This window comes from Aquarana catesbeiana, linkage group LG11 (genome assembly GCF_042186555.1).
Source record: "Aquarana catesbeiana isolate 2022-GZ linkage group LG11, ASM4218655v1, whole genome shotgun sequence".
NCBI classification, from domain to species: domain Eukaryota; kingdom Metazoa; phylum Chordata; class Amphibia; order Anura; family Ranidae; genus Aquarana; species Aquarana catesbeiana.
In genome coordinates, this window is record NC_133334.1 from 82,182,435 (window position 1) to 82,209,114 (window position 26,680).

Consider the following 26,680-nt stretch of genomic DNA (forward strand, 5'->3'; position numbering starts at 1 on the left):
AGTGGACTATGCGGCATATATTAAACCTTACCTAAGGAAGAGTTTTCTGTTGTACCTTATGAGGATTAGGATTTTCCGACAACAAAATATGTTTTTTTTCCGATGGATGTTGGCTTAAATTTGTCTTGCATACACACGGTCACACAAATCTTGTCGGAAATTCAAGAACGCGGTGACGTACAACACGTACGACGAGACGAGAAAAATGAAGTTTAATAGCCAGTGCTGCTCTTCTGCTTGATTCCGAGCATGCGTGGAATTTTGTGCGTCGTAATTGTGTAGACACGATCGGAATTTCCAACAACGGATTTTGTTGTCGGAAAATTTGAGATCCAGATCTCAAATTTTGTGTATCGTAAATTCAGATGAAAAATGTCCGATGGAGCCTACACATAGTTACATAGTAGGTGAGGTTGAAAAAAGACACAAGTCCATCAAGTCCAACCTATGTGTGTGATTATGTGTCAGTATTACATTACATATCCCTGTATATTGTGGTCATTCAGGTGATTATCTAATAGTTTCTTGAAGCTATCAATGCTCCCCGCTGAGACCACCGCCTGTGGAAGGGAATTCCACATCCTTGCCGCTCTTACAGTAAAGAACCCTCTACGTAGTTTAAGGTTAAACCTCTTTTCTTCTAATTGTAATGAGTGGCCACGAGTCTTATTAAACTCTCTTCTGCGAAAAAGTTTTATCCCTATTGTGGGGTCACCAGTACAGTATTTGTAAATTAAAATCATATCCCCTCTCAAGCGTCTCTTCTCCAGAGAGAATAAGTTCAGTGCTCGCAACCTTTCCTCACACACGGTCGAAATTTCCAACAAGCTCCCATCGAACATTTTCCATCAGAAAATCTGACCGTGTGTACGGGGCATAAGAGTACTTAAAATAACAAAAATGGATTAGTAGTAATCAATACATGCACAAAAGTATGTGGGCAACCCTTCAAATTGTTGATTCAAGTGCAAAAGCCAGGTCCATAAAGACATGGTTTGACAAGTTTGGCTTGAAGGATAGATCCAGAACTCAATCCTACTGAATACCTTTGGGATTCATTTGAAATATGGATTGCAAGTAAGGTCTTCTTATCCAACATCAGTGCCTGGTCTTTTGGTTGAAGGCAAATGTACCCACAAACCATTCCAAAATCTTGTAGAAAGCCTTTCCTGAAGAGTTGAGGATGTTATAGCCACAGAAGGTTGGGGGAGCAACTAAAGATTAACGTATATCTATAACCAAAACTTGTTTTTTGTCTTGGATAAAGTTGGAAAGGGTTAGAACACCCGTCAAGCTATACTGCAGTGCTGTCCAAGCCACGGTTAGAGAGATTTCTCCTTACTTACTGTCCCAGGGATAACCAGACAGGAACTGAAAGAAACAATACAGACAGATGTAAAAATGCCTGTTTAAGTTACCTAGGGGAATGCTAGAACCACTGTCAGCTTTTTATCGTTTTGAAATGTTTTGGCACTCTGAAAGTAATATTGGCTTGATAAATATAATTTATAGACATAATTTATCAGGATAGTAATTGAATAAGGTCATGTAGCTGTTTCTCCACATTTGAAATTGACTATTAAAAAAAAAAACACACAGGAAGAAGTCAGGGATATAAAATCTAAGGAAAAAGGTTGGAAAATAGAGATCAAACTCAAAAGCTTCAATAAAGGATAAAGAGATTTTTGAAAGAAAAAAAAATCTGACAGAAAAAAAGCATAAGGATTTTTTGTGTTGATTAGGTTGTAGTAGAGTGGCACAAGTGGGTTATTGAAATGTGGTGTGAGGTGTATAAAAGGCCAAACACAGAAAAATGTGCATGTGATCAAACATGGGTCACGTTAAGATTTAAATGGACTCATGACCTGGTCTATTCAAGTGGGGTCTTGCCAACTTTACGAGTGGAAATGGATGTGTTGAAGTGACTTGCAGAATTAGGCCATAGTCAAATACCTTGTCAGGGTTGTTTTAATAAAGAATAAAAATGCATTTGGACCTTGCCTTTCAAGACAAATGGCTAACTAAGAAACTTTCTCATGAGGCTATAAAGGTGTTTATATCCTTGGTGATCTTGGAAGTCAAATATCCTGTTACCAAACAACAAATAGGGGGTGCCGCTCAAGGCTCCAGCCGGGTCCTCTCCTGTAGTACACCGCTGGGGGCACTGGCAAAGACAGAGCTCATTCCAGTACCAACTATACAACAGATAAAAATGGTCCTATGCGCCGCACATCACTGCAAGACCCTGTGGGTATGTAAAATGAGAGCCTCAGCCTGGACTCCAGCCAAGGCAAGCCCCCAAAACATTGCACTCCGTTGCCAGAGCTTAATCATGGGCCAATGATTAAGCTCTGGGGTGGAGTGAAACGTGTTGGGGGCAAAGCTTGGCTAGAGCCCAGACAGAGGCTGTAATTTCACATATCCAGTGATGTGCGGCGCATAGGAGCATTATTGTCTCAAATATCCTGTTTGTACAAAGGAGAATGTCATTCTCTTTTGAGATCAATATATTATAGTATATTGTATAGTGTTTTTGTACTGTATGTATTTAATTTTTTTATCTGGATGAGAACTAAAAAATAAATTGTAATTTTTTGGGAGGGCGAATATTACATATGGCACATAAATACTTCATATTTACCTCTGGCAACCGGCAGGTGGTGGACTGTAGGCAATTCCCATTTCACTAAGATGATTTATTGCTATGTTGTGAATAGCTGGATAGCCTATTTTGTGAACAGACCTGACTAGAAGGGTAACAGACTACACACATAGCTGAATGACTAAAAGGAGGGGACTGTCACTTCTTTGTGTTAGCAAAGACAGGACCATTCTGATGAATCAACTACACAATGATAGCCAAAAAGTATGCAGGACATGCTGGACTCGCTTATCTGAAAGCAAAGCCTGCTCAGCAAAACTGTGCTTCATGTATGCTCCCATTGTTAAATGTTTATTGTAGAATAATAAAAAAAAAAAAAAACTAAAGAAAAAACATCATGCTTTTCATTGAAATAGTAAATACCAAGCGTAAACTTGTATACAATATATTGTCCAAACCCAATGCGTCCAGAGTGTATACTTTTACTATTATTATTATGTAATTTTATTAGTAGTGATATTATGTTCTTTATATTTCGGTATATAGAAAACAGGTATGACAGGAAATTGTATATCATGTATGCATCATAACTCAAAAATCTGAAATCATCTCAATGCTCTCTAACTCTTTCTGTTTCTCTCCATTCTGCCTTACAGTCTTCCATCATATTTTCCTGTTCTGGTATAAGCTAATATCTACATCATTCATCCTTCTTTGCCCATCAGCTTGTTATCTATGCTTGCCTTTCTCTATCCCCACTTACTTTCGTATAATCTTAACAGGATTGTCTGTAGAAAAATCAAAAAGTGTATTAACAGTTATTCTTGGATCATTGAAATGTTTAGGTTTTTTTAAGCATATAAGAGAAGGAGGAATAGAGCAACCCATTCAGTTTAAAAGCGAAATGAAAAGCAAAAGATGTGTTTATACGTATATAAAAACACATTATAAATACCTTTTTTTTAATTAGTGATCACATAATCTCTGTTCTCAGCTGCATAAGGGGCTTAGAGAACTGGGGGTGGAGAAACAGCAGTTCACTGGTCTTCACAGTAAATGGCTGTGCAGTGTGTGTGTGTGGGGGGGGGGGGGAGGGGGGGTTGTCAGCAGAAGTCTTTGGAGGACAGGCAGGCTGTGCTCTCAAAACCTAGCCAGAAAACTGACCACCCTTGGTGCTCTCCTGCCTAGCGTGGTCAGTTTCAAATAAGAATGCAGAGGGACTGGCGGGATCACCAGGTATTTCACACAAAGGAAGCAATACCATGAGAACAGGATACGTTTTAACAAAAGCACATGGTACAGCAGACACATATCAGGAACAGGAAATGTTGAGGTACAAAATTCTTAAGCCTGGACAATATAATTGTAGTTAAATGAAAATATTAAACACCATTGATTGTTTTTTCCCAAGGGATGTCAGTTGTCTGGCACAGTCACTTCATTCCAATAATTGCATGAATTATTGTACAATTGTTGTAAGAAAGTGTTGTAAAATGTAAGTTATAACAGTAGGCAATGGTTGCCCCATGTCTTTGGGTAACCTAAAAATGCACCTCTTTTAGCCAATATACACTCACCGGTCACTTTATTAGGTACACCTGTTCAATTGCTTGGTAACACAAATTGCTAATCAGCCAATCACATGGCAGCAACTCAATGCATTTAGGCATCTAGACGTGGTGAAAACGACTTGCTGAAGTTCAAACCAAGCATCAGAATGGGGAAGAAAAGGGATTTAGGTGACTTTGAACGTGGCATGGTTGTTAGTGCCAGACAGGCTGGTCTAAATATTTCAAAAACTGCTGATCTCCTGAGATTTTCAAGCACAACCATCTCCAAAGTTTACAGAGAATGGTCCAAAAAAAAAAGAAAATGTCCAGTGAGCAGCAGTTGTGTGGAGGAAATGCCTTGTTGATGTCAGAGGTCAGAAGAGAATGGGCAGACTGGTTTGAGATGATAGAAGGGCAACAGTAACTCAAATAACTACTCGTTACAACCAAGGTATGTAGAATACTGTCTCCGAATGCACAGCACATCGAACCTTGAAGCAGATGGGCTACAGCAACAGAAGACCACACCGGGTGCCACTCCTGTCAGCTAAGAACAGGAAACTGAGGCTACAATTCACACAGGCTCACCAAAATTGGACAATAGAAGATTGGAAAAACATTGCCTGGTCTCATTAGTCTCAATATCAGCTGCAACATTCAGATTGTAGGGTCAGAATTTGGTGTAAACAACATGAAAGTATGGCTCCATCCTGCCTTGTATCAATGGTTCAGGCTGGTGGTGGTGTAATGGTGTGGGGGATATTTTCTTGGCACACTTTGGGCCCCTTAGTGCCAATTGATAATTGTTTAAACACCACGGCCTACCTGAGTATTGTTGCTGACCATGTCTATTCCTTTATGACTACAGTGTACACATCTTCTGATGGCTCGGGAGATTCGCATCATGAATGTGCAGCCGACAAATCTGCAGCAACTGTGTGATGCTATCAAGTCACTATGGACCAAAATCCATGAGGAATGTTTCCAACACCTTCTTGAATAGACTTAAGGCAGCTCTGAAGGCAAAAGGGGGTCCAACCCGGTACTAGCAAGGTGTACCTAATAAAGTGGCCAGTGAGTGTAGTTCTTTAATTTGCACAGTTTCAAAATTCCCCTCGAACTGGCAACCACAATGTCAGATTTTGTACAACCAGCTCTATTGAGAGATATTCAGTTTAGCTTTAGTGTAGTCTAGACAGGAGAGAATTGGTTTGATTTAACTTAGATTCACAGTGAATCTGACTAATGTACAGGGAGTGGGTGTTTTTTGAAGCTTTCTGATCTGTTCCGTGAACTAGTAAAAGGGGATATTAGGACGCCTTACTAGTCAACCTGTACTCGATTAAGGGAACCCTCTTATGTATCTCACAGAATGGGCACCATGTCAATTTATGGAACTCCAGTTTGTGATTCTGTTGGGATCTAAAGGGGATCCATCTTTTAGTTGGTTATGTTTCTCTCAATTGTGATAAAATATCTTATAAAGAAGAAGGATACTTCAACAATATAGTAGGGCAACACATATTATGGTCTGTGGATTAGGGATGGGGACACATACTCCAGGATAACATATGCTCCTCAAGTTAACTAGTAAGGGATCTAATAGTTCCCTTTACTAGTTGACTATACACCAAGCAGCACCAAATCTCATCCTAACAAAGCACATATCATGTTTGCTTTGCTAAATCATCAGTGGAGCAGATTTGCACAGACTGTCCATTACTAGTCTTAGGTTTTCTACTGCTGCATCTTCCCCCTATAAATCTTATGTGTATATAAACTACTGATGAGCTGCCCTTCAGTCTACTGGATTCAATTGTCATTTTGGCTGGTGTGTCACCAATTTAGTGTAATGCCTTGTACACGCCGTCGGATTTTCCGACGGAAAATGTTCGATGGGAGCCTTTTTTTCGATTTTGTCGGAAATTCTGACCGTGTGTGGGCTCCATCACACATTTTCCATAGGAATTTCCGACACACAAAATTTGAGATCTGGATCTCAAATTTTCGGACAAAATCCGCTGTTGGAAATTCTGATCGTGTGTACACAATTCCGACACACAAAGTTCCACACATGCTCAAGCAGAAGAGCCGCACTGGCTATTGAACTTCAATTTTCTCGGCTCGTCGTACGTGTTGTACGTCACCGCGTTCTTGATGTTCGGGATTTCCGACCAACTTTGTGTGACTGTGTGTATGCAAGACAAGTTTGAGGCAACATCCGTCGGAAAAAATCCATGGATTTTGTTGTCGGAATGTCCGATCGTGTGTATGAGGCATTACTGTTTTTCTTTTTCAACGTTGAATAACATACAGTATATAAACATCTGTAATTTGTCGAACCAATTTGGCTTTGAAAATGTCAGTTTTGAATAAAAGGAAGCCTGTACTGAGAGTAATACAAGGGGGTACTTTTGCTTTTCTTCCATTAAAATGCTAGTTGCCTAGCTGGCCTGCTGATCAAATGGATTTATTACTTTCTCACTCACTGACCCAGAACAAGCAAGCAGAAAAAAATCAGAGTGAAGTCAGGATTTTCTCAGTATCATTGACTCAAACGGTATTAAAACTAAAGGGCCAGCATAACAGCTAGATCACTGGCATTTTTAGAAGAAAAGGCAGCAATGGCAGCTCCCAAATATCTCTCTAATTCCGTATTACAAATTTACTTTAACATTTGTGCTTTTAGCTTATATTGTATCTAGGTTATCCTGCCAGGTCATAAAATAATTCCATGTTCACATTGGTATAGGTGTTTATATTCTTTTTTCTTATTCCATCCTTGCCCTCTTCATTTATACTTCTTGGTGTTTTCTATTTGATAGCAGTTCTATGTGTCTTTCTTTTCTCAGTCACTTTTCCCATATTTTCTCTTTCTGTATCTGTTTCTTTTGTTTGTGGGTCTGTCGTTCTGTGTCGTTGTGTCTCTCACCCCTCTCCTATCTTCTCCTTTCTCTGTCTCTTTTCTCTTAGTTTTCTGCAGTTCCATCTCTTCTTTCATTGCTTCTCTGTATTGTACCGGGGAAGGTTGTCCATATAACCTACGAGCCCGGATGGCCTGTCTCTGATGAGTCTTCTTCCTCTACATCCTCACGCCAGGTACTGTCCCTAGGACTGGCCTTATACTTAAGATGGCAGTTGGATCATGTGTCTACAATGTGACTGCCAAACAAGCTTACAAGAGATATGTGAATGATTACTTTTTTTAAATGGTTAGTCCATCTGGTGAAAATTGGATCTTCCAGTGCAAGTAAGGAACAGGTTGTCCAATCTTCACAAGTTTTAATCCATAAAGTTATCTCTGTAGGACTTAAACTTTTGGTCCCAACTCAAAGTTCTGGTTTGTGTAGGGAAAAATCAAACCAGCTCTAGGATCACATTGAAACACAATGAAGCTGCCACATGATCTGATTTTCCATCCTGTCTGAACAGAATGTAACTGTAGACATTTTCCATCTTGCCTGTTGAATATCTGGGGAGTAATTTGTTAAAGATAATCGATTCAGCACTTTTTTAAATTTTCCTGAATATTTGCATGTATACCTGTCTGAACTGGTAAGAATCATGCAATTAACGTATACAGGTACTTGCAATTCATAAAGTATATGATTCTTTTCAGACTGGACAAATCTGCATGGACATACAGTATACAGGAGAATCTAAAAATTGGAGGTTCACCAATTGGCTTTGTTTTTTTAAAGTTCATTTGTGACCGCCACTGTATTTAGGTCCCTTACGGCTGTAGCTTAGTCCCAGTATGGTAGTACATCTATCAGATTTGTTATCCAGGTAAATTTTTGTACGATTGTATGCTAAATCACTTTGATGAGATCTGACCTGTACTGTACTGCTCCCGCAGGTGGACAACCTCCTGTACTCAGAATTTCTTGGATGGAAGGAAAACCCAACTCTAGATAAATCCAGCCCCTTCCTGTTACGTATCTACGAAGAGGATATTACACCCTGCTTGGACTTTGCAAAAAGGGAGGTGAGTAGAATCTGAATTCTGAAACAGAAGCAAAATCAGGCCTGTTCTATGTTTTTACAAACAAGAATTGTATATGTGGATGGTCTTGTAAAATATGATGTAGCTAAGCTAAACAGATGTGAAGTGCATTTGAATGAGGCTAATGATATACTGACCCAGTTGACAGCAGGTGTGATCCATCAAGCTGCATGAGCCCTTAAGGTGTGCTAAAGAGAACGTAAGGCATACTACATGGGCCTTGAATAATATTGAAGGAGGGACCACATTTAAAGGTTACTGCAGTTTGAAGAGTCGGGCTGGTGTTTGATTTAAGAAGCCTAAAAACATGATCATGATTAATTAATAGAACATTGTCATGCAAATCAAATATTTTTTTTTAAATTGTCAGGGCTTTAAAAAGTTACGTCTTGGAATGTCTGGAAGAGCAGCTTCTACTCAATACAATGTTAACATTGCATAATAAAGGAAACCAGCACTGAGAGAAAAATGCTGGCTGTCATTTCTGATGTCCTTCTGAAACTGCTAGACGTCCAGCTGTCTCTTGCTTCAATGCTTTCTGAGCCAAAGAAATTAAATAAATATGCATGTGAAGTCATAATCTATCAGAACGCCTTAACTGCATACTTGTTCCAGGTCACTAAATGTTAAAGCCATTGGATGAGCATGGCAGCTGGACAATTACTATTTTCGGGAAGTCTCAGCAATGATATCTCATATATTTTCTCAGTAAAAGCTCTTGCTTTGGACTGTTAAAACTAAATTCGAAGTTTGGTAATTTCACAGTTATACTGGACCAATGTAACTATGTAAAAATTTCCATATCTGGAATTCATCTTTAAATAGGTGGGATGGGGCTTATGTCCTTTAGAGGTTGGGGCTAATGCCGCGTACACACGGTCGGACTTTTCGGCTACAAAAGTCCGACAGCCCGTCCGACAGACTTTCGACTGACTTTTGGCGGACTTGCGGCGGACTTTCTAACGAACGAACTTAACTACATACGATCACACAAAAGTCAGACGGATTCGTACGTGATGACGTACGACCGGACTAAAATAAGGAAATTGATAGCCAGTAGCCAATAGCTGCCCTAGCGTGGGTTTTTGTCCGTCGGACTAGCATACAGACGAGCGGATTTCTGGGTCCGGCGGAGTTACAACGTAAAGATTTGAAGCATGTTCCAAATCTAAAGTCCGTCAGATTTGCGACTGGAAAAGTCAGCTGAAGGTCTGATGAAGCCCACACACGATCGGATTGTCCGCTGGCTTTGGTCCGTCGGCGTCAGTCGGACCAGTCCAGTCGAAAAGTCCAACCGTGTGTACGCGGCATTAGATCCAGGTCTGACAGACCAAAATCCTATGTAGTGTGCACCCAGGATTCAGGGGATATTTAAAAAGTCTGGTCCCTTTCATTTTTAAACCTCAATTTGACATTATTAAATCACAAATATGTTTGACATACTCCACCCATTTCAGTGCATGACTCCTCATATACTTGATTTGTGTCATTGCCTTGTTGAACCTTGTGAAAACTCCATGCATTTGATATCTCTACAGTTAGCAGAACAGGTTCTTGCGGCAGTAGAAGACAATACATTGTCCGTGGAACCAGTCATTCAACCTGCACTTCCCGTAGTGAAAGCATCAGCTGTAGAACGTGGAGGGCCCAGGTAATTGTCCTTCTTTTGGCTAAAATCTTAAAAATTCAAAAATTAAATCCAAAAATTAAGATCTGGTGTCGAGTACATTTCAGTTAAATAGGCTAATGCTGACTACCCTCTTTCACTTTATTCTTTTCAGCGGGTGTCGGGTGGAGGTCTTAACGTAAGTGAGATATATAAACTAATATTAATCCACTGATGAGCTGTCTTAATCAGAGAATGGCTTTTGACTTGATCTCTAATCCAGTAAATACTCAACTAATCTGCATCTTCTTTGCTTGAACTGAATAACGTATTACTATACTGAGACATTAACACCAATGTGTGGTTAGAGAGTTGGCAAGGTAAACTGGGTACCACAATACATTTTTAGGATCCCTGGAGAAATCACATTTGAGCACATTTTTGTAGGCCTAGAAACAACAGATAGGGGTAGCAGAAAAACCATACAGTACTTTGATATTTTGAGATACAAAATAAAAAAGCTAAACACCTCTGACACAGTTATTTAAAGTGTTCTAATCAATGTTAATGACTAAGGTCGACCATACACGGTTGGAATCTCAGCAGGAATCGGCCGAGATTTGAAACGTTAATGGGCAGGCTGAATGTACCAAGTCGAACGATCGATCAACTTGGGTACAACCAGCCTGTAAGATTCACCTTACGATCTTTCAAGAAGACAATTGCTGATTCTCCTGTCAACACTGCCTGTGCTGATGGGGGGATCATGTAAATTTCTTTCCAGCAACCCCTGGTTGCTGGAAAGAAATTTGCACTGTGCATGGCCTGCCTAACTGTTTTGAATTTTAGGCCACTTCTAGGGGCCTCATTTATAAAAACCCTAGAACAAAAAGTGGAGTCATTTCTTACACTGGTCAGTAACGTCAGAGCAATCAGGTAAGGCTTCCTACAGTTATGACACCAGATGACTTCTACAGGCACCTCCTGGCTGACCATTCTTGTTGGAATAATCCATCATCTTTCATCCTTAAATGTATTTTCCTGAGCAATTGCTATTTTTATATTACGTTCACAACCATGCATAGCTGTAAAAACCTGTCTGGTTGGTTGCTGCGTGTAAAACATTTAGGAATACGCTTCAGATTTGTTATTTAAGCCCCAGTGTTTAACCTCTTGCCGACCAGCTGTCATCATTATGCTGCGGAAGGTCGGCTCTCCTGCGCAAACCGATGTAGGTGTACGTCGGTCTGTGCAGGGAGCCTAGCGGGCGCACGCACGCCGTGAAAACGATGACTCTATGTCCACTGGCAACCCGCGATCGTGGTGTACAAAGGCAGAACGGGGAACTGCCTATGTAAACAAGTCGATTCCCTGTTCTGCCTAGTGACATTTTAAAGCTCTTCTGTTCCCAGTCATCGACAACAGCGATCTCTGTCATGTCCTAGGTAGCCCATTCCCCTACAGTTAGAATACACCCAGGGAACACAGTTAACCCCTTGATTGCCCCCTAGTGTTAACCCCTTCCCTGTGTACACTGTATAAATGTCACTGGTCCCAAAAAAGTGTCAAAAGTGTCCGATCTGTCCTCTGCAATGTCGCAGTCCCGCTAAAAATAGCAGATCGCCACCATTACTAGTAAAAAAAAAATCTATTCTCTATTTTGTAGATGCTATAACTTTTGCGCAAACCAATCAATATACGCTTATTGCAGTTTTTTTACCAAAAATATGTAGAAGAATACATATTGGCCTAAACTGATGCAGAAATTATTTATTTATTTTTTTAATCTTGGGATATTTATTATAGCAAAAAGTAAAAAAATATATATTTTTTTCAAAATTGTCTGTATTTTTTTGTTTAAAAATAAAAACTGCAGAGGTGATCAAATACCACCAAAAGAAAGCTCTATTTGTGGCAAAAAAAGGACATAACATTTGTTTGGGTACAACGTCACGTGACCGCGTAATTGTCGCGTAAAGTGATGCAGTGCCGTACCGCAAAAAAGGGCCTGGTCATTAAGGGGGAAAATCCTTCCGGGGCTGAAGTGGTTAACATGTTTTTCTCACTGTTTTATATAGGTGTTTTATAACATTAAGGCTAGGTTCACAGCTTTGCAATTTTGTTTTCATGCTTTTTTTTAACATGTTTTTCGACATACATGGATGTGTTGCATTGACCCGCATTTTTATTGTGTTTTCATGCATCATGCGTTTTTCATGCTGTCCAATAAATAACTATTTATGCTTGTTACCAGGGTTTGAAAATGCATGCAAAATGCTTCTTACTTGTTTTGTTATGTGTTGCTATTAACTTCTATAAGCCCAAAATGCATAAAAGTGGACCAAAAAACTGTAATAGACAGAAACTCATCCAAGCTCTACCGCAAGATGAAAAATATAATGAGCTAAGTATCGGTGCACTGGCTGTTGTGTCCCATAAACATCAAATAAGCAAAAAATGCCGGCAACACGCATGCTTCTTCTTGTATTGGAGCACTAACAGCAGTGCTACATCTGAAATGCTAACGCATCATAGCATACAAAGTTACAATAAAGTCAAGCTTATGTGGAGAACTTTACATTCTTTTAATAAGTAGGAGCGGTGCATTCTGATTAAGATCAATTAAGAATCAATTAAAAACATGTGAGGTTGGTAGAACCATAAGAAAAGGGGGGATGAAAAAAGAGGGAGACATAAATGGTGGAATTAAAGGATTATTAACCATTCCAATACCAAACTCTGTTACTTTAGAAACAAATAACATCCATTCTGTTTTTCATTCCACTTGGAAGTCGAGTATTTAATTTATGAATCCACCACACCTTCTGCTGAAGCAGGATTTGGTGTGTATCACTCCCTCTTATAGATCTTTTCACCTGTTCTAAACCACAAAAGGAAATAAAAAAAAAAAAATAGATTTCCATCATGAACTGCTCTAAAGTGCTTGGACACATTTGAAATATTTTTAGCATTGCTATTAAGGGCGTCGCCCTTACGTTCCAACACCCTAATACACAGATTGCGGATAGTACATCCCACATACTGCATTTCGCAAGTACTGCATTCAATTACATAGACAACCATTTTTGAGTTACAGTTTATATAATTTTTTATTGAATATGTCCTCTTACTTTTTTTTTGTCTTTTGCACTGCCTGCACATGGTGAAACCACAAAGATAGGAACCCACCACTCCTAACCACAAGTTGGAAAGGGGTGGACTATGGGAACGGAATAAAGAAGGAGAAATCATAGTGCCTAGAGTGGGGGCTTTTCTTGCTAGAAAACCTGCATCCCTGTTTTAAAATATGTAGAGTTTTGTCTGCATACAAAACAGGGAGTCAGTGTTTAATGATCGCAACAATCTGATTGTACTGTTGGGAATACGAAGTCACAAAGTGAATACCTCCACTGCCATGGGATCGCATCCCCTTCCTGGAGGCAGGGGAGTTCCAGATCAGATCACTGCGATCCCTATCCTTCCCTATCCTTTCCGCCAGCTTCCTACCCCTGTCTATGAAGTGGCCATTATATCCCCATTCTCTCAATCTACTGGAAACAATTTGGCATTCTTTAGTAAAAATCCTCTTGAGAGGAACTGTTTATTCTTGCTCTTATAAATTCCCCTGCTGGCAAAGCCCATATCGTGTGAGCTGGATGACAGCTCGATGCCCGCAAGAGTGAGTTACCTGCACACTGTTTTCTGTAGGTTTTGGTAGAGACTACTCCATTTTCCACGCTTCCCGTCAAAGTCAGATCCAAATAGTCAATGCTAACTGGATCTGAATTATAGGTGAACTCCAAATTCAAATGATTTGCATTGAAATAGACCATAAATGAATCCAAAACATGGGCCGACCCTTTCAATACAATGATCAAATCATCTATAAAGCAACAATACCAAAAAAAAAACAGACAAACAGAACTATTTTCAAAACCGGCAGAACTGTGCTTTAGCATGTTCCCATGTTAAAATGAAAATTTGTGAACAGGGTCTAATAAATCTTAAAAGTCTTAAAATGAAAAAAAGCTGGTGTGTCCTTTTTTTTTTTTTTCAATGTTGTAAAGGAGAAATTTTGTTGCTGCCCATAGTGACCAGCCAAATTCTAGGTGTCATGTTCCAGCCTCTCTTTTATTGGTTACAATGCATGCCTTGATTTTCTTGATATCTCTATATAACAGATTACAAAAAAGTTTTACAACATCTTTTGTTAAAAACATTTTGTTAAACAAAAATTAACAAATACAACTCTGCTCATCCATGGATAGATAAGCAGCTGAGAAGTGGAGGGTTTGTGCCTGTATATTAAGTGATGGGCAGTTTTGTCCCTTCAAAGCAGAACCTGGTTCTTGTAGTTAGCATGTCCATATCTGTGCAAATTCTGGTGCAGCTGTGCATGGTAGCCAATCGGCTTCTAAGTTCAGGTTGTTCAAATAAGCTTTGACACAAAAACCTGGAAGCTGATTGGTTTCAGTGCAGAGCTGCACCAGATTTTGCACTCTCCAGTTTTAGTAAATCAACCCCAAAGGGTCAACCACAGACAGTATGTTCCAGCTTATCCAGACTATCAAACTTAGACAACTTAAACTAGCCATAAACTAGTAGAATGTTGGGGTCAAATCACTGTAAGTTTTCAACCGCAGTGACGAAAATATATGAAGGAACAGGATTAAAACATTTTCCCCAATGAACAGTGAATGTGATCTTCATTTATGAAACCAAACACAATATTCCCCATGCACACTTTCCTGATTGGCTATTCATTAATGATGGGTGCTGCAATGACTACAGGCTGGGAACCTTAAACGATCCAAGAGAAGAACTGTCATCAGCACACCAAGAAATCCTCAAAGAAGGTCCAAAGCTTTATTGTCGTGGTCACATAGTACACAGAAGGTAACGTTTCTGAGCCATGCAGGGCCCCTTCGTCTTGCCTGATAAATAAAGCTGTGGACCCTCCCTTGAGGAATCCTTGGTGTGCCGATGACAGTTCTTTCTATGCTTCATTTATGAAATGCCATTCCTTGCAAAATGTAATGCCAAAAGCAAACATTTTTTACGTTTACTTGAACAAATAAACTCAGCAAATATATAAACATTTACATTTTTTATTGAAAACTATCTATTCTTCTTTAACAAAATTTGGACCACAGCTTTCAATGTTTTTTTTTCTTTCTTTAACTCAGCTGGGGTTAATACTTATGTGTTTTCCTTTTTAGGGCTGAGCTCAATGGACAGATGTCCTTTTTATTTTAGGTAACAAAGTTTAGTATGCAATTGCATTTGATAGAAGTTCACAAATATTCCCACTAAAAACACCTTCACGTTTAAAAGAATTTAGAGGGTTATACTCCTTATAGGGTTATGCTCCTTATAGCAACCATACTTATTTCAGCTTTGAACGAAAGGAGCATCCTAAATAGTTATCTAATAATTGCCCATTATGTACTTTTTTCAGAAAATGTGCCCTCAGTGGTCTTTCACGTTCGTGTCGCCATCGTATTAAGCTGGGGGATTCTGGGAATTATTACTTCATCTCACCATCCTGTAGAGCTAGGGTAAGTATTACTAATGTATGATCTCCTCTGGCTTCACATGACATTTTATGTAATTTCACCTATAGGACAAGCTTTTTAAAGCCTTTGTTAACAGGATAAAGTGAGGCAAGATCCTAAATCAGGGGTGCTGAACCCATGGCCTGCAGAGCCCTCTGATGTGGTCCATGACCTGAAACTAGGGAAACGCATGCCCATGCTCTGGGGTGGTGGATCAGCAAGGCCAGATTGCGATCAACGGGTTGCTGACCCATCATCCCAAAGCATCAGAGTGCATGGCGCAGAAGCTGGAAGAGGAATAAGTCAGTGTATTAAACATCACATATACTTTTGCAATGTGCATATTAAAAAGGGATTATTAGGCTACTTTCATACTGATCTGTGGGTGCAGTGCAATGCACCTGCAGCTTTCCTGTGGGTTATCTGTACTGACCATAGACTTGTATTGTATCCTGCTGGATTGGTGTGCAAAAAGCGCACCAAGACTCCTGAATGCAGGAGTTTTGGTGTGCTTTCTGAAAGTGCACCACACCTGCAAGATGTAATAAAAGTCTATGGCAAAGCACAACTAAACTGCAGAAAAGCCACAGTTGCACTGTGCTGCACCCACGTTGCAGGTAAACTCCAGCGCATCAGTGTGAAAGTAGCCATATACGGGGCTTGGGATAACAAGGGCTTGTTTACCTTTTGCTGTTTGGGGGGCAGTGAAACCCCATAGTTCATTGTGACCCATGACCGGTTACCAAATCACTTAAGTGGCCCTTGCTTTTCAAAAGGTTGAGCACCCCTGTCCTAAATAGTGCAGCTTTTACTGACAAGGGAGGCAAGAAGAAATCTGCCAATAGGGATAGCTGTTCCAAAGGCAAATTTCAAAGGTGGGATTTGTTCTCACTGTGGGAACATTTCTACTAGCTCACCTGTCTACTCTCTTGGACAGGAAGTAAAGTGAAATCCCCTCAGTGGGACAAAGACATAAAATAAAACCTAGCTATACAGGAAAAAGGATTTCCACACCAAAGGTCCAAAGCAATGTTTTACTTAGTAGAAAGAAAACCAACCTTTTTTTAGGGGTTCGGACACCCTCCTTTCATTAGGGCTTAGGTATTGAATCTCTAATCAGAGGGTCCTGCTCGTTAGAGCTTACATTCTTGGCTTTCTTTCTACTGATCATTTGATAAAACATTGCTTTGGACTCTCAGACCTTTGGTGCTGTATTCCTGTTTCCTGTATAGTTGGAAGTGTCTGAAGACCTTCTCTCCTTTTGGGGTTGTTTTCTGATATTTACAAGCAGCCTAACCGAAGCAAGTTAGTATGATCAACAAGATGGTCTTTGACAACACTGGTAATAACAGTAATAAAAAAGCTCTAGTGCCATTCTTTGTAACAATCAAAGCCCAACAAGGTTTTTAAACCTTTCAAGTTCTATAGCCACATCTTTTTATGTGTCCAGAAAGCAAGTATTTGTGTTGGACATGGGAAGGAAACTTTGAGATTCTTTTTTTTTTTCAACTTTATATTTAACTAAAAAGGCAGTTGCCAAAACAATCAAAATGCAGGGAAAAAGAAAAAGAAACATCTATGGGTACAAGGTACATCTTCCAATATGAGACAGGCATAGTGTACTGTATTTATCGGCGTATAACATGCACTTTTTCCCCCTGAAAATAAGGGGCAAATCAAGAGTGCGTGTTATACGCCGATAGTGTACCTCGGAGGGGAAGGAGCTGGACGAGCGCCGTCGGAATTCAACGAGCCGTCATCCCCTGTTTACTCGGCTCTCACATCACACAGTCCCGCCTCCGCCACCGGCATTGGACCAGTGTTCTGTCTATCACAGGAGCTGGTCCAATGCCGATGGCAGAGGCGGGACTGTGTGTGTGACTGCCGAGAAAGAGCCGAGAGAGAGCCGAGTAAAAAGGGGATGACGGCTCAGTGATTTCCTGCACTGTTTAGGCTGCATTGATGAGAGATGGCGAGGCTGCAGATGAGCATTGAGGCCGAAAATGGGCTATAATCAGGCTGCATTGATGGGAGATGGGCTGCAGATGGGCACTGATCAGGCTGCATTGAGGCTGCAGGTGGGCATTGATCAGGCTGCATTGATGGGAGATGGGGAGGCTGCAGATGGGCACTGATCAGGCTACATTGAAGGGCACTGACCCTTATTTTGCTTCAAAGTTGTTTGTTTAAAAAATACGTTTTTTTCCTGAAACTTCCCTCTTAAAGATAAGGTGCATGTAATACGCCGATGAATACAGTAAATACAATTCAACAGCTTGAAGAAAGGGATGAATAGGCAATATATAAAGCAGATAGTCAAATAATTGTGTAGTACCTCACATTCCAAGCCCAAGAATGGGAATATGATGAAAAAGGTGGGGTACTTCAAGATTCTTTTTTTCACTTGTGTAAGGAAGCATCATAATGCAAACATTGAAATATGTGAGGTGCTCTCGCGCAATCACTAAATTAAACCTTACTAGATAGCTGCAAGCACCGATATGCTAGTCTGTGACATAAACAGAAATGTGTATAAAGAATGACGCTGTGCTATAAATTAACTAAACTTAAACTAAAATAAATAAATACAATATTAAGTGTAGCTATGTGCTAGATAAAGAGACAAGTATATCAAAAAGTGATCAAGTCCAATAAGAAATAAAAAAATATTAGGTGACTTCTTTCTTCAGTGCAGTGACACCTCTGTGCTCGATGGCCTCTCACCTTACAGCTGTGGATTAACAGCATAAGCAGACATAATTGTTGGGCCTCCCATGGCTAGGGTGGACAATTCAATAGATCTCCCGACTGTGAAATTCCCAGGCAGTTCCTCTAAGCTCCCTCTGGGTAATGGTATTCCTAGATGGGGTCTCTCCACAGGGTGGATATTCCTGAATCTTCTATATGGGTAATATGAACTGGGGGTGCCCGCAGGTAACTGCAATAGCATAGGTATGAACAGTGGCGGCTGGTGCTCAAAATTCCTGGGGGGGCGTAAACTAACTGAAAAATTCTGAAAAAAACCCCATCAATTGCAGCCTCATTGTACCATCAATTGCCGCCACTGTGCCATCAAACGCAGCCACTGTGCCATAAAACGCAGCCACTGTGCCCTTCAAACGCCGCCACTGTTCCCATCAATTGCCGCCACTGTGCCATCAAATGCAGCCACTGTGCCCCATAAAATGCAGCCACTGTGCCCATCAATTGCCACCACTGTGCCCATCAAACGCAGCCACTGTACCATCAAATGCAGCCACTGTGCCCCATAAAATGCAGCCACTGTGCCCATCAATTGCCGCCACTGTGCCCATCAAATGCAGCCACTGTGCCCCATAAAATGCAGCCACTGTGCCCATCAATTGCCTCCACTGTGCCCATCAAATGCAGCCACTGTGCCTATCAAACGCAGCCACTGTGCCCCATAAAATGCAGCCACTGTGCCCATCAATTGCCGCCACTGTGCCTATCAAACGCAGCCACTGTGCCATCAAACGCAGCCACTGTGCCCATCAATTGCCGCCGCTGTGCCCATCAATTGCCGCCGCTGTGCCATCAAACGCAGCCACTGTGCCATCAAACGCAGCCACGGTGCCCATCAATTGCCGCCACTGTGCCCATCAATTGCTGCCACTGTGCCATCAAACGCAGCCACTGTGCCGATCAATTGCCGCCGCTGTGCCATCAAACGCAGCCACGGTGCCCATCAATTGCCACCACTGTGCCCATCAATTGCCGCCACTGTGCCCATCAATTGCTGCCACTGTGCCCATCAATTGCTCCCACTGTGCCCATCAATTGCAGCCACTGTGCCCATCAATTGCCACCACTGTGCCCATCAATTGCTCCCACTGTGCCCCATCAAACGCAGCCACTGTGCCATATCAAATGCTGCCAGTGTGCCCCCCGCCTACCGTCTGCAGTTACCTGTCTCGGTGGGACAGCTCCTCGATATCTTCCCCAGTCCTCCTTCTTGTCCTTTGCTATGATTGGATGCCTGGTGTCGAATCACAGCGCCTGTCGTTTCAGCCAATCAGGTCACGGGTAACAGATCCAAGCACCTGATTGGCGGAGAGGCGGTTTAGTGTTAGGAAAGCGAATATTCATTTGCTTTTTTAACACAGCTGAGTGACCTGTGAGCGCTTGCCGGTCACCTTTTTTGACGCCTATTAGAGCCTATGGCTCCAATCAGGTGCTTCAAAAACACCCCCCCGCCGCTGTAATTCAGGTGCCCTGCGCCCAAAAGGGGGCCGGGCGCCTGATAAGGGGGTGGCAGCGGTGGTCATAGATAGATTCCTGCAATGCATGAATCTATCTATTGGTGCTAGAGGGGGATGGCAGGAGACAGGTGGCGGCGCCTGTGCACCTTTATGGACGCACCGCCACTGGGTATGAAAGAAAGGGGGTACCCAGATAGTGTAGTATCATTTTAAAACTTTTTTAATCAATAAAAATAGCTGAAAATAACTCACATTACAAAAAGGCAAACAGTAGCCAAAACCCCACGAGCGGCGAGCTCGTACTCCCACGTCACATCCAGTGTGCCTGTCAGAACCAATCCCGATGCATATCGTCACAGTCACGTGACTTCATCAGGGGATACTGGACTAGCACACTGGAAGTCCTTAAATACACTAATTGGAATGTATGTTTGGCGGCCATTTTCTCTTAGTTCCCTTAGGGATATATGTATAGTGGCCATTTTCCCGTGGCTCCTATAGACATATATTATGGTGGCCATTTTCCTAGTGATTTTCTATTTTTACAATGGAGCAGACATTTTCTTGAGGACCTTTGTATATAAACAAACGGTCGCCATTTTCAAAGGTTATCATAGCAAGCAGTAATATGTTATTAGAATAGCCGCAATCAGCAAACCAGAGCTAAATTTTAAAAGTGGCAGGTGCATAAAACAGTAATAAAGTGAATTTTAAAAAATAAAATAGAATAGAATATTATAGAATGCTGTTTGTTGATTACAGTACCATTTTTAGGTAATATATTTCATCTAATATATTATGCTCATCCATCTTTGTTTATGAATTATTTCCAGTTTATATACTGGTCTGATATACATTGCTCTCATTTGTGTATCTCATATTTGTTGGATCGCAACTGGTGTCCCTGGATCTATTCCTTTCCTGTGTCCCACGATCATTTTTAGAATATTTTATTCTATTTTATTTTGTCAAATTCACGTTATTATTGATTTATGCACCTGCCACTTTTAAAGTATAGCTCTTGTTTTAAATGTACCTGCCGATTGCAGCTGCTCTAATAACATATTACTGCTTGCTATGATAACCTTGGAAAATGGCGACCGTTTGTTTATATACAAAGGTCCTCAAGAAAATGTCTGTTCCATTGTAAAAATAGAAAATCCCTAGGAAAAGGGCCGCCGTAATATATCTCTATAGGAGCCTCGGGAAAATGGCCACCATACACCGTACATATAACCCTATGGGAACTACGAGAAAATGGCCACCATAAATACATTTCAATTAGTGTATTTAAAGGGGTTGTAAACCCTCATGTTTTTTCACCTTAATGCATCTTATGCATAAGGTGAAAAAACACCTAGCAGTGACTGGCCCCCTAGCCCTCCCCCTGTTTTACTTACCTGAGCCCCGTATTTCCCTCGGCGAGGACGCCGGGGCCACTCTGTGCAAAATGAGCTGCACAGTGTAGGTAAGTATTTAAGATATGTTTGTTATTAAAAAAAATAAAAAACAAGCCTTTACAATCACTTTAAGGACTTCCAGTGTGCTAATCCATTATCCCCTGATGAAGTCATGTGACTGTGATGATACGCGTCGGGATTGGTTCTGACAGGCACTCTGGAAATGACGTGGGAGAACAAGCTCTCCACTCGTGTGGTTTTGGCTACTGTTTGCTGTTTCTAATGTGAGCAATTTTCAGCTGCTTTTATTGATTAAAAAAGTTTTAAAACGATACTACACTATCTGGGTACCCCCTTTCTTTCATACCTATGCTATTGGAGTTACCTGCGGGCCCCCCCATTTCATATTACCCATATAGAAGATTCAGGAATATCCATCCTGTGGAGAGACCCCATCTAGGAATACCATTACCCAGAGGGAGCTAGGAGGAACTGCCTGGGAATTTCACAGTTGGGAGATCTATCGAATTGTCCACCCTAGCCATGGGAGGCCCAACAATTATGCTGTTAATCCACAGCTGTAAGGTGAGAGGCCATCGAGCACAGAGGTGTCACTGCACTGAAGAAAGAAGTCACCTAATATTTTTTGTGTGTCTTTTGCACCAAAAGAAGAGATACTAGCCACTTTTGTGTTGTGTGTATATTGCATGGAATACACACACTTATTGGACTTGATCACTTTTTGATATACTTGTCACTTTATCTAGCACATAGCTACACTTAATATTGTATTTATTTATTTTAGTTTAAGTTTAGTTAATTTATAGCGCAGCATCATTCTTTATACACATAATTCAAACATTTTTTTCTGAATATATAGCATACTTGCCTGCTTCAGTCCTTACTTGACTTTCCCGTATCTTCCTAGATAACAGCTGTGTGCAATTTCTTCACTTACATTCGGTATATACAGCAAGGTCTGGTGCGCCAGGACAGTAAGTATCCTTGTGTCCATTCAGCTTCCTTGAAACCTTGTCAATGTGGGGCAGATACTATACATTACATCAGGGATCTCCAAACTACAGCCCTCCAGCTGTTGCGGAACTACACATCCCATGAGGCATTGCAAAACTCTGACATTCACAGACCTGACTGGGCATGATGGGAATTGAAGTTCCTGAACAACTGGAGGGCTGTAGTTTGAAGACCCCTGCATTACATGAATACCTACAGTACATGTTATATCCTGTCCTCTATACAATTGAAGTAGTATAGGTCCACATTCTGGATGCTAGACAAGATACTAGATTCCATGCTGGTGAACTAAGGGCTGAAGTCTTCATAAAAGGGCTCCATTAATTGTTATGTTCCTAGCTAGCTGTTGCATTCAGTGATCGTACATTCCTTAAAGTATAACTAAAAGCAAACATTTTTTTGAGTTTTGGATAGAGTGGGGAGGGATTACAACCCCTGTCAGTTTTTATTGCTGTCTGTGCCCTCATTATGGAGATCCACCCTCTCTATTTGTCTTGTTTATTATTATTATTGAAATTAGAAGTAAAAGAAAATTCCAAATTTTGGGTTGTCCCCAGAAAAGTAATAAAGGGGAAATCTTCCAATGGGGACACTAGTTCTGGTGACCTGGGGGTCACCAAGAGATTCCCTTAATTTGCAGGGTTTTCTCTCACTTCCTCTTTGGCTATAGAACAGGAAGTGAAGGGAAATCCCTGCAATGGGACAAAGGTGGCAAAAAAAAATCTGACAGGGGTTATAACCCTCTCTTACTCTATCCAAAATGAAAAGAAAAATTTTGCCTATAGTTCTACTTTAAAGTGGAGTTCCACCCAAAAATGGAACTTCCGCTTTAAGGGATGGTGACCCCCTGACATGCCACCTTTGGCATGTCATTTTTTTTGGGGGGGGGGGAGGGGGAGCGGAAACCCTCTTTTGAGAGGGTTGCTGCTCCCACTTCCTCCCGGGGCACCGCGGCGCTGGAAGTAAGTTCATCCCTCCCTCTTGGCAATCATCTGGGACACGTCACAAGTCCCAGATGATTGCCTGGCCAGTCACAGCGCGCAGCGCGGCTCGCATAGTGTGTGCCCGGCTGTGAAGCCACAGCCGGGCGCCCACAGTAACAATGCCGGTGCCGCAGAGAGGAGGGGAAGACGAGCGGGGCTTCGTTCCCCCGCATCACTGGACCCTGGGGCAGGTTAGTGTCCGATTATTCAAAGTCAGCAGCTGCAGTATTCGTAGCTGCTGACTTTAAATTTTTTTTTTTTTTTGGCCAGAACTCTGCATTAAGTATAATTGACTGGCATCTATACCTTAAACAGAAAGAAAACCCCTTTGGGGAAATGGGGTAGAGACATAAGGCCTGTAGTTCCATACTATGAAAAGGAACTCCTGATGTGCCGTGTGTTGCTTGTCATGGCAGGATATTGGTGTCTGAGAGCATGAACATATAGATCTCTGGTGCCCAAACTATGGCCCAAGGGGTGCATATTGCCCTTTATGCCGCGTACGCACGGTCGGACTTTTCGGCTACAAAAGTCCGACAGCCCGTCCGACAGACTTTCGACGGACTTTTGGCGGACTTGCGGCGGCCTTTCTAACGAACGGACTTGCCTACATACGATCACACAAAAGTCCGATGGATTCGTACATGATGACGTACACCGGACTAAAATAAGGAAGTTGATAGCCAGTAGCCAATAGCTGCCCTAGCGTGGGTTTTTGTCCGTCGGACTAGCATACAGACGAGCGGATTTCTGGGTCCGGCGGAGTTACGACGTAAAGATTTGAAGCATGTTTCAAATCTAAAGTCCGTCAGATTTGCGGCTGGAAAAGTCCACTGAAAGTCCGGGGAAGCCCACACACGATCGAATTGTCCGCCGGATTTGGTCCGTCGGCCTTTTGTAGACGAAAAGTCTGACCGTGTGTACGCCCCATTAGAACTGATTGTGTTGCCCAGTCCCCTGCAGACAGAGGTTTATGATTTGGTATTGACTCAAGCCAGTGAAGGAAAATACTCTATAGAATAGACCGTCCTAGTAGTTAGATAGTTTGGTTCATTTCTCTCAAACTATCTTATTTTTTTCCGTGCTGCCTATATATACTGTAAATATATATATATATATATATATATATTTTTTTTTTGTCTTCTGATCTTTTATGTGGCAGAAGTGTGGGTGCATTGATTTGTAAAGGGTCTGTAATAGCATTGACCTCTAGCAGTCTCATGTAATGCATCTCCAGTCTATGACTGTCTCCTATAGCATGTTCTTAGTTGCCAACAGAGACAGAGTATGGATGCAGCATTACACTAAATTAATATTTTGAGCAGCATTACACTAAATTAATATTTTGAGCAGCAGTTTGGTGATGCCAGGAGTTGCCCCTGAGGTCTTTTACATTAATTACCTTGACCACCACAGATATAGAAGGATGCCAGGAGTTTCCATCTATTTTGTGTGTTGTGACTTATTTTGAAAATGTCTGCTGATAAAATCAGAAAATAGGAGAAACTCTAAACTGGCAATTTGGAATCTTTACTTTATTTTCCTAGATTTATTAACGGGAATAAGGTGTATTTATTTTGTGCTTATCATTTGAAGGAAATCTATGTCGAAGGCATAAATTATGGAAAACTGCTTTTGAAAATGCTGGTTAACATAAGCTAGTCCATGGGCTGAACAAGAGAAAGATCAATTAATCCCCCGTCTACTCTAAACAGCAGGGATGGCTGAATCTCCACTGCTGGTTATTTTATTTAGGTAGCTGCGGCACTTGCGACTGCCTGAATACACGAACAGTGACCTCATCTGATGCAGTCATTGTTCACTGGATAATTTGTTCACCTACCTCAGTTGATTTTTAAATTGACCTTTGTCTTGTGCTTGCAAGGCCACCAATGGCTCACATTAACGATTCAACAGGAATTGGCTGAAATTCGAGCGTGTATGACCAGCTTTACTGATCTGAGAGTTTCAGTACTTCTTGATAGTCTGACCCAGGATAAGCAGTTCTGATACTACTCTGATTTCTTTAGCTGATTTCATGTTTCAGGTCAAAGAATGAGAAGGCACTGAATTCAGAAAATCAGGCACTATTTATTTTCAGAAGGAGGCAGCCACAGTATTTTTCTCAGCACAGCTTTCCTTGAAAAAATCCCACTGATGAGAATTGTGACGTTCTAAAATAATGACGAGCACTTTATCGAATTTATAGGAACCTGATACAGGGAACTGTAATGCCCCGTACACACGATCGGACATTGATTGGACATTCCGACAACAAAATCCATGGATTTTTTCCGACAGATGTTGGCTCAAACTTGTCTTGCATACACACGGTCACACAAAATTGTCGAAAAATCTGATCGCTCTGAACGCGGTGATGTAAAACACATACGTTGGGACTATAAACAGGGCATTAGCCAATAGCTTTCATCACTTAATTTATTCTGAGCATGCATGGCACTTTGTCCGTCGGATTTGTCCACACACGATGGGAATTTTAAGGATTGGATTTTGTTGTCGGAAAATTTTTTAGCATGCTCTCAAACTTTGTGTGTCGGAAATTCCGATGGAAAAAGTCCGATGGAGCCCACACTCGGTCGGATTTTCCGACAACAGGCTCCGATCGCACATTTTCCGTCGGAAAATCCTACCGTGTGTACGGGGCATATCTCTCACCACCTGAACTGTAGCCTTTACCGGGACGCCTTAATTTCTGCGCCCTTTAGCACTCACATAGTCTGCTCTGCTTTAATTCCACTTTTCTTGTGTACTTAATCTCTATTACTGTATTATACGGGATTTATATAGCAGCGCTTTACAAAATGAGACAGTACAGTTAGAATACGGTTCAATACAGGAGAGATCAGAGGGTCCTGCTCATTAAAGCTTACAATCTAAAATAATCTTTATACACAACAAAATATATAGTGCAGTTTTATTTTTAGGGGCCTCTTCATAAAGCATTTGCGCAAGCTGAATGAAATGTCACTGAAATGTTTCTATAGATATTCATTCTGGTGTTCTATGGAATAGTGCCCTCCGTCGAAAAGTGCCCGCGCATGCGCAGTATGGAAGGGCGCTCCAACTGATTTCCCGATCAGCTGGCGTGATGTCACCATAGCACATGCGCACATCGTAGGAGGTGTTTTTCGACGGGAGATATAATTTGACAGGCACAATTGAAAGCTATGCAAACAGCGGAGGGAGACCGTAGTTGTCAGATTGAGCCTCGCTGTTGCAGGGCGGGTTGTGGCTGCGTTGAAGGACGGGTTTTGTCTGGCCCTTAGACACAGGCAAAACCCACCGTTCAACACACCAAACCCGCCTTGCAACATGCACACAACTGGACCTTCAGCATACTGTAAACCCGCCCCGCAACAGCGAGGCACAATCTGACAATTACGGTCTCCCTCCGCTGTTCAATTGTGCCCATCAAATGGTATCTCCCAATGAAAAATGCCTCCTACGATGTGCGCATGCGCTATGGTGACGTCACGCCAGCTGATTGGGAAAACAGCTGGAGTGCCCTTCCGTACTGCACATGTGCGGGCACTTTTCGATGGAGGGCACTATTCGATAGAACACCGGCATCATCATCTCCATCTAGCGGCCAATATGTGGTAACGTTTTCTCATTTTGCTATATGAGAAAAATATGCTGCATTTTGGGCACTAGTAGGAGCTGACAATGGGGTGTTAAGCTCAATTTAATTGTGGGCCACAT

The 26,680-nt window shown here is 41.5% G+C and overlaps 1 protein-coding gene across 4 annotated transcripts in view; it reads left to right on the top strand.

The window, feature by feature from the left end:
- RAB3IL1 (RAB3A interacting protein like 1) overlaps positions 1-26,680 on the top strand; it is an 82,199-nt gene that overhangs the window by 38,989 nt on the left and 16,530 nt on the right. Inside the window, exons 7-12 of one of the 4 annotated variants that reach the window (XM_073604610.1) lie at positions 7,126-7,251; positions 8,012-8,140; positions 9,697-9,809; positions 9,940-9,963; positions 15,223-15,322; positions 21,868-21,934. In XM_073604610.1, the coding sequence (XP_073460711.1) occupies positions 7,126-7,251; positions 8,012-8,140; positions 9,697-9,809; positions 9,940-9,963; positions 15,223-15,322; positions 21,868-21,934 (559 nt within the window). The remainder of the gene's footprint in view (positions 1-7,125; positions 7,252-8,011; positions 8,141-9,696; positions 9,810-9,939; positions 9,964-15,222; positions 15,323-21,867; positions 21,935-26,680) is intronic. The other 3 variants (XM_073604611.1, XM_073604612.1, XM_073604613.1) reach the window with 3 other exon arrangements.